Source organism: Mandrillus leucophaeus, unplaced genomic scaffold, assembly GCF_000951045.1.
Source record: "Mandrillus leucophaeus isolate KB7577 unplaced genomic scaffold, Mleu.le_1.0 Scaffold40, whole genome shotgun sequence".
Classification (NCBI taxonomy): Eukaryota; Metazoa; Chordata; class Mammalia; order Primates; family Cercopithecidae; genus Mandrillus; species Mandrillus leucophaeus.
The window spans coordinates 1464738-1472835 of record NW_012104254.1 but is presented as its reverse complement, the minus strand read 5'-3'; the positions used below and the strand labels follow the sequence as shown (position 1 = coordinate 1472835).

General features: G+C 34.6%; 1 protein-coding gene across 2 annotated transcripts in view; it reads left to right on the top strand.

The window, feature by feature from the left end:
* Positions 1-8098, top strand: part of AGPS (alkylglycerone phosphate synthase) — a 175811-nt gene that overhangs the window by 32314 nt on the left and 135399 nt on the right. For both annotated transcript variants that reach the window (XM_011991846.1, XM_011991847.1), the window contains exon 2: positions 2868-2957. In XM_011991846.1, coding sequence (XP_011847236.1) covers positions 2868-2957 — 90 coding nt within the window. The remainder of the gene's footprint in view (positions 1-2867; positions 2958-8098) is intronic.

Below are 8098 nucleotides of genomic sequence, written 5' to 3'. Positions count from 1 at the left end.
AGACGGGGTTTCACCGTGTTCGCCAGGATGGTCTTGATCTCCTGACCTCGTGATCCGCCCGCCTCGGCCTCCCAAAGTGCTGGGATTACAGGCGTGAGCCACCGCGCCCGGCCCAATAGTTTCTTGAAACACTATTGATGTGAAGAAAAAAATGAGTTCTTTCAAATATTCTGGTTTTCTGAGAGCCTGACTTAGATGGGTTTCAGATATTATTGCCTGTCTGAAGAGGAAGAATTGTGAGACTGGAAGTCAGCCTTTGGATACTCACAACTAACTTAGCTGTGTGGCCAGGGATGCTTCCCTGGGTAGTTTCTTTATCTGAAAAATGAGCAATTGAACTAGGTGGGTTCTGAGGATCTTTTTAGTTTTCGAATTCTGTGACTATGTAAAGTTTTATTCCAATTTTAAAATGTTATGCTGTAATGCCCTTCAAAATACTTATTATACTCTTATTTATAAGAAGTTATTTAAAAATTTAATCATATAGTTGTACTTAACTATCAGAGTATATACTAGTAATTTCGGAGGAGGGGGTTGGAATATGTGTACAAAAAAGTATAAAACCAGAAGCCTGGGACATTTACCTGTCTTTTATTTAACACCTGGGGTACTTGAAAATATCAAAAGATTGGTTTGGGGGTAATCTAGATTTTATTTGTATACTATTTATGCTTTGTAATCCTGTTTGGGGCACAAATGCATTCCAAATGCCTACATTCGTCTTCTGAGAGGACTCCAAAAGTTGTTACAAATATAGTAAAGTCCATTTTATAAGCCCAATTTTATGACTGGGATGAAAAGAGAGAAAAAGGTACCTACAGTTGAAAATTTGGAAGTTCTTTAGGATATTACCCGACTTGAAAATGTAAGGCCAAAGACTCTTCAGGATGTAAAACCCTTCGTTTTATAGTGTATAACGGCAGATCTTTCCTGCTCATCTTGATTCATTTCCTCATGAAGTGCTAAGAATGAACCCATGTGACCAAGTTTAGCTTTTTACTTTGGGGTCATCTGGGAACAATTTTTTAAATTCTAGGGATAATTTTAAGGAAAATGATTTTCATTGTTAAGCTACATAAACATGCCAAATTCAACCTCTGTACTGAAATTATTTCCCTGTGCCTTGCCTTGAGATTTTTGCATTTATTTTGTGTAATACCAAATTACTATTTTGTAAAGAACAGAATTATAATAAATGTTGAAATTCACTAATAAAATGCAATCACATAAAATCTATGCACATTATAAGCCATTAAAGATGTTAATGTGTTAAAATATATATTTACCCTTCTGATTATTGAAATATAAGAAAATACTAAGTAAATTATACTTCATAAAAGTGGAGATAACTTAATCATGAAAAAAAACAAAGTGAAAAATATCCTAATCTGTTTTTAGAATGTGAAAATCTTAGGTTCAATCCCAAGTGTTGGCACCAAAACAAAAAAAAGTAAAATCTTAAGAAAATGAGTGTGTCACTGGTAACATTAGTCGTGATATTTTTCCGTAGAGATTTTTCCAAAAGCTCCCTTCCAAAACCTCCCTCTGCAATGAGATAGGAGTGTTATGGGATTAGAGAAAATATTTGGTGTTAGTTTATAACTGAATAATCTAGAAATCCAGTCTCTGGATTGATACTCTTCAGATATTTTGAAGTTTTTGTAGAGGGACTGTAGCTTTTATTAATAGCAAATCATAGTTGTAAACAGAGCATTCCTAGTTTCTTTGTCTTAATTTTATGTATAGACGGAGATTTCAGTTCATAATTAATTACCTGTATCTGGTTCAGTTGTATTATGTTCATGTTCATTTGTTTGAAAAGCCTTTGAACTAGAACAAGAATTATGATTGTAATAAAAAAACTTGCTTGTTTCTTCTTTCTTGAGAATTACAGAGAATAAGAAGAACGCTTTGTAATGAGTGCATCTTTGTTTATTTTGAAATTTTAATGCAGCAAATAACTTTCAAGATAGAAAAATGTTTTTGTTAAATTATTTGCATCATAAACTGCATAGTTAAATTTGTGGTAAGGAGACTCACCACCCATTTATTTCAGCAGCCAAGATCAAACTAGGGTAGTCTGCCAAAACATATAATAAAAAGTGATGCAGTACTTCAGCGTGATTGCTTATTATGTTCTCTACAGGTCCAGACCTATCTATTCTTACATGATGTGAAAAATTGAATGATTCAGCCATTGATTTTGATAAATAAGGATTTTTACAGCTATGAAATATTGGTGTTTTGGAAATTAAAAATAGCATGTTATTTTGGAATTTTGAAAATGGGTATAACCATTAACTGTTACAATATGTAGGTCAAGGTAGAGATTGGTAGTTATATGGAATTTGAAGGATTTAGAATGTAAACCCAGCACTGAGATTTTTAACTTACTTTATTGTGTCTATTGCCAGCCAATCTACTTGGTAAGTTGATCTTTTTAAAAAATCATAGCAGAAGATTAGTAATTATGATTTTTTTCTCATATGTGTAAAACTGTGTTTCCTTAGTTTTAATTGCAAAACTTTTTAGGTCATTCTACAATGTAAACCCAATAACATGTACAAAATGAGACATTTATATGTTAAACTTACTTTCTTCCTTTTTGCAACTATTTATTTCTTCCTTTGAATGCATTAAATTTATTGGTTGTAGCCCTCTGTGAAGCAGGTGCTGCTCATCAGAGTGATTCTATATTCAGAAATATTAGTATATGGACATTTTAACATGTGCTAATTTTATTTAACCTTATACAATTAGTGGGCATAAGGTGTTTTAGATGATTGTGAGTTAATAATCAATGATATACTATACAGTTTTAAGATATTTAGCATTGGTCTCATTTATATATTTTTTCTTCTCACTAGGCAAGAAGTTATGAAATGGAATGGATGGGGATATAATGATTCTAAATTCATCTTCAATAAGAAGGGCCAAATTGAGTTGACTGGGAAAAGGTAACCCTGGTTTATTTCTTCTTTTGTTACTTCTTTAATTCTTTCTATGAAAAATTTTAAACACACTTGAAAATATGATTTCTCCCTGAGTTTAAACATTATCAACATTTTGCTATAACTGCTTTTTTTCCCCTGGTAATATTTCAGATTCTGATGTTGTCATGTCACCTCTAAATATATGCATATGTGTGTATGTGTATATATATACTTTATGTCTTAAAAAATAAGGACCTAATATAAACAATTATATAATAATATTATATATCCAAAAATAGCAAACATTTTTAATCTAGTTATCCAGTTCATATTCATGTTCTCCAGTTGTCTCACAAACATCTTTTATAGGTAGTTTATTTGTGTCAGGATCCAAATAATGTCTATAAGCCACCCACCACCCAATCCCCATGCCATTCAGTTTTTTGAAAGCAGCTTCATATTTAAATCTGGTAATTTACATTGGAGTGTGGGTTATTATGAAAGGTGAATGATTTTAGGTCTGTGTGAATATAAATAGAATTGTAAAAAATTAGTTTCTGAGATAAATTAGGAAAGAAGTGATAGAGAAAGATCAGTCATTTTTGTGATAGCTTTCCTGTATCTGAAATGTGGTTATTTGCTGATAAGAATTACAAAGTATATTTGTTCAATCATACCTCAGTAAAACTGGAAAAAATATTAAAAAGAATTCTAAAGGATATTTCTGTTATTCCTGTTTGTTCTAGATGTGGTCAGAATTGTAAAATAAGTTCTTTGTTGGTTTTAAGCAATACTGCCCTTGCCAAAGCTCTGCTTTTGGTTTGTCTGTTGAATTTTGATACAACATTTGAAAGGGCAGTGAGTACAAATATGTAATACTTGAATGCTGGAACCAAAAATAAAAAGAAATTAAGACTAAGTAAAAAATTGGATCAGATATATTACGAGTCTATTCCAGTACTGTACCCTGATTTAATATCTATTGGACATTACTATACTTAAGTTAATGTTTTTAAAACATATGCTATATCAATATATTAAAATGTCAACAAAGTAAGTTTCATTCCTTAGGAGAAGTTATTTATTTCCTTTTCAGTGCATTGTATTAATAATTTTTCTATTTTTCTGACTTATTAATATTTTGTACCTAAAATAAAATCTCAGGAATAGTAATTTGAAAGTAATTTTAATCAAGGTGTGAAGAGGTACATTTGACATTAGTTTTTTTATTAGGAAAATAAATATTATCTGTGTTCTCATTCCCATCCTTAAGTGTGATTGGGTAGCATGCAATGGAGGCTTAGTTGAGAAATTGTGTAATTCAGGTAGAAGGGATTTCTGGTTAAAATTAAATTTACCAGTGTTCTAAATGTTGAATCTTTTATGTTTTATTTAAATAGAATAATGTCTGATATAGTAGAAACATCGATGTAGAGATTGGCTTTTCAAAATCTTCTGGAGGAAAAAAAACGAATCTTCTGAATTTAGAAAACCAAATTTCTCTCTTCTCGGACACTGCTCTCATTTCTCTTTCTCTTTTTCTCTCTTTGTGTTTGGATCTTGAAGGTACACAGCATTTCTGTTTTATGGAGCAGGGTAGATGGTCACTTGTATTTCAGCAAAGTCTTCTGTACAGTACTGTAGGCCATGTAGTGGTTTATATCAGAAAGAGAGTGTGTGTGTGTGTGTGTGTGTGTGTGAAATGAATGATTAGTCATAAAACATCACAGGTAACTATGCCTTAGTGGGTCCCATGGGTTCAGGATCTCGTTCTTATTTTGGGTGTTCTGGCACCTGATTTGTCAGTTTCCTGGAAGAGATGAGGCTGTAGGGGTCTGACACATGCCACACTTCTAAGAGACTGATTTAAAAAATTAGAACCTCAGTGTATTCAATTATGGTTAGATTATTCCTTTTTCAGGGTGTGGAATACATGTTAGTGCCCTTTCTGATGTTAGGGTATCTAGAGAACAACATTTGCAACTTAGATATTATTTGGAGAGCATACATTCAGAACAAAGGAGATTTGATGGTCTTGATAGAGATATTTATATAGGCTGTAATAGAACCAGAGAATTTTTCTGTTGGTTTTAATGGGTTACTACCACTCCTACTGGAACGCATTCCTTAAAGGCCTCATTTCTTTGCATTGTTGACTCCTAAGTCAGAGTCCAGTGGGGGAGAGGGAGAATAAGGGTGCGTCTGACTGGAAGAGCCTGCAAGAGAGTCCAGGAAAGTGAATATCTGGCAAATTTGCATTAGTGGAGGGTAGCTTTTGCCTTCCTCCAAGACTTACACAAAGGATAATTCCCCAGACATATAAATGGGATTTAGGTGCTCTGGGATTAAATATATACTAAACAAACAGTAACTAAAATGAAAAAGCAAAACAAAATTCAATTCCCATTTTGATGGGAAGCACCAGTACCTTGTCACAGGGTCATAAACTGAGTTGAATTGAATCATAACTTTCTCTATGTCTAGTCTGTTTTCCTGAGAATAACTGGTGAATGAGTAGGTTTCTCTGATTTTTATCAGAAAACATTTACAAACACTCTTAAGATAATAATATCTACTATTTATTGAGTGCCTACTGAGTTGTCTTACAATAACCCTATCAAATGGATAGAGTTATCTTCTTAAAAATAATGAGGATGAGGAAAGTTAAGTAGCTTACCTGAAGTCGCCTGCTCAGTGGTAAATTGGGATTAAAAACCAGGTGTTTTTAAGCTTCATTCTTCTGCAGTTTCTATTATACTGTGCTTTTGAGTTACTTCTGCAGATAACTAAACTCATCCACTGTATTGATCTTGTTCTGTCTCCAAACCTTGGGAGCACTACGCTGTGTATACCAGCACAGTAGAGTTAGTCATATTATAAACATTTATCTTGCATCAAAAATTCCTATTGTTACTGTGAAAGGCAAAGGGCAGAAGCCTAAGAAGATTGTGATATTCCTGAAAGAGAAAATGGAATTCATGACTACAAAGGCTGAGTACAAGAAAACGCTGTTTGGCTGAACAGTATTGATTCACTCTTTTTTATTAATAATATTAGAGTTAAGGACAATTTTTGACATTTTTTTGTAGAGACTTTCTATTCTGGCAGTGAGGTGGACTGAAATAATTCAGGCCCCTCGCCTTTTATAACCACGTAGAAAAGTTGGATAAAATATCAGAAGAAAGAAATATAACAGAGCTGGAAAGAAAGAAAGGGAAATCCTACGTGCCAGAAACTAACAGTGATTATCAGTGAAAATTGATGAGGTGTGGGGTTCTCCTATTTGTGATCCAAAGAACATTGAAAAGAGATTTTTATGTGGAATGTAGTTGATTGTATGTATTTTGTGGGAGGGTAACTTTGACATCTCAAACCTAGGCATTAAGTTGTAAGCAATTATTAGAAGCTATTATAGAGTAACAGCTTTTCCCCTATGTTAGGAGAAGGGTCTGAAATTTTTTTTCTGAGCAGTCTATCTTCTGAACAGATTTATAATTTATCAGTTTATAAATCTCTAGATTTATAACTTACCACTTTTATTCCTTCTAAGTATGGATGAATTTAGTCCTCCTGGGTTTAAGCAGCATAAGGCAATACTCTGGAGCCAATTCTATAGATTTTTTTTTTCCTTCAACTTTTAAGTTCTGGGGTACATGTGCAGGATGTGCAGGTTTGTTACTTAGCTAAACGTGTGCCATGGTGGTTTGCTACACAGATCAACCCATCACCTTGGTTATTAGGTTATTAAGCCCACTATCCATTAGCTATTTTTCCTGATGCTCTCGCTCCTTCCACCGCTCCCCCTGATGTGCCCCGGTGTATGTTGTTCCCCTCCCTGTGTTCATGTGTTCTCATTGTTCAGCTCCCACTTATAGGTGAGAACATGTGGTATTTGGTTTTCTGTTCCTGTGCACATTTGCTGAGGATAATGGCTTCTAGCTCTATCCCTGTCCCTGCAAAGGACATGATTGTGTTCCTTTCTATGGATGCATAGTATTCCATGGTGTATATGTACCATATTTTCTTTTCCAGTCAATCATTGATGGGCATTTGGGTTGATTCCATGTCTGTGCTATTGTGAATGGTGCTGCAATGAACATATGCATGCATGTATCTTTATAATAGAATGATTTATATTCCTTTGTGTATATACCCAGTAAGGGAATTGCTGGGTCAAATGGTATTTCTGCCTCTAGATCTTTGAGGAATCACCACACTGTCTTCTACAATGGTTGAACTAATTTATACTCCCACCACAGTGTAAAAGCGTTCCTTTATCTCTGCAATCTTGCCAGCATCTGTTGTTTCTGTACTTTTTAATAATCGCCATTCTAACTGGCTTTTGATTTGCATTTCTCTAATGATGAGTGATGCTGAGCTTTTTTTCGTGTTTGTTGGCTGCATGAATGTCTTCTTTTGAGAAGTGTCTGTTCATGTCCTTTGCCCACTTTTTAATGGGGTTGGTTTTTTCTTGTAAATTTGTTTAAGTTCCTTGTAGACTCTGGATATTAGACCTTTGTCAGAGGCTCAGATTGCAAAAATTTTCTCCCACTCTATAGGTTGTCTATTCACTCTGATGATAGTTTCTTTTGCTGTGCAGAAGTTCTTTAGTTTAATTAGATCCCATTTGTCAATTTTGGCTTTTGTTGCAATTGCTTTTGGCGTTTTCGTCATGAAATCTTTGCCCATGCCTGTGTTCTGAATGTTATTGCCTAGATTTTTTTCTGGGGTTTTTATAGTTTTGGATTTTACATTTAAGTCTTTAATCCATCTTGAGTTAATTTTTGTGTAAGATGTAAAGAAGGGGTATAGTTTCAATTTTCTGCATATGGCTAGCCAGTTCTCCCAGCACCATTTATTAAATAGGGAATCCTGTCCGGGCGCAGTGGCTCACGCCTGTAATCCCAGCACTTTGGGTGGCCGAGGTGGGTGGATCACCTGAGGTTGGGAGTTCGAGACCAGCCTGAACAACATGGAGAAACCCTGTCTCTACTAAAAATACAAAAATTAGCTGGGCATGGTGGCGCATGCCTGTAATCCCAGCTACTTGGGAGGCTGAGGCAGGAGAATCACTTGAACCTGGGCGGTGGAGGTTGCGGTGAGCCAAGATCGCGCCATTGCACTCCAGCCTGGGCAACAAGAGTGAAACTCTCGTCTTAAAAAAA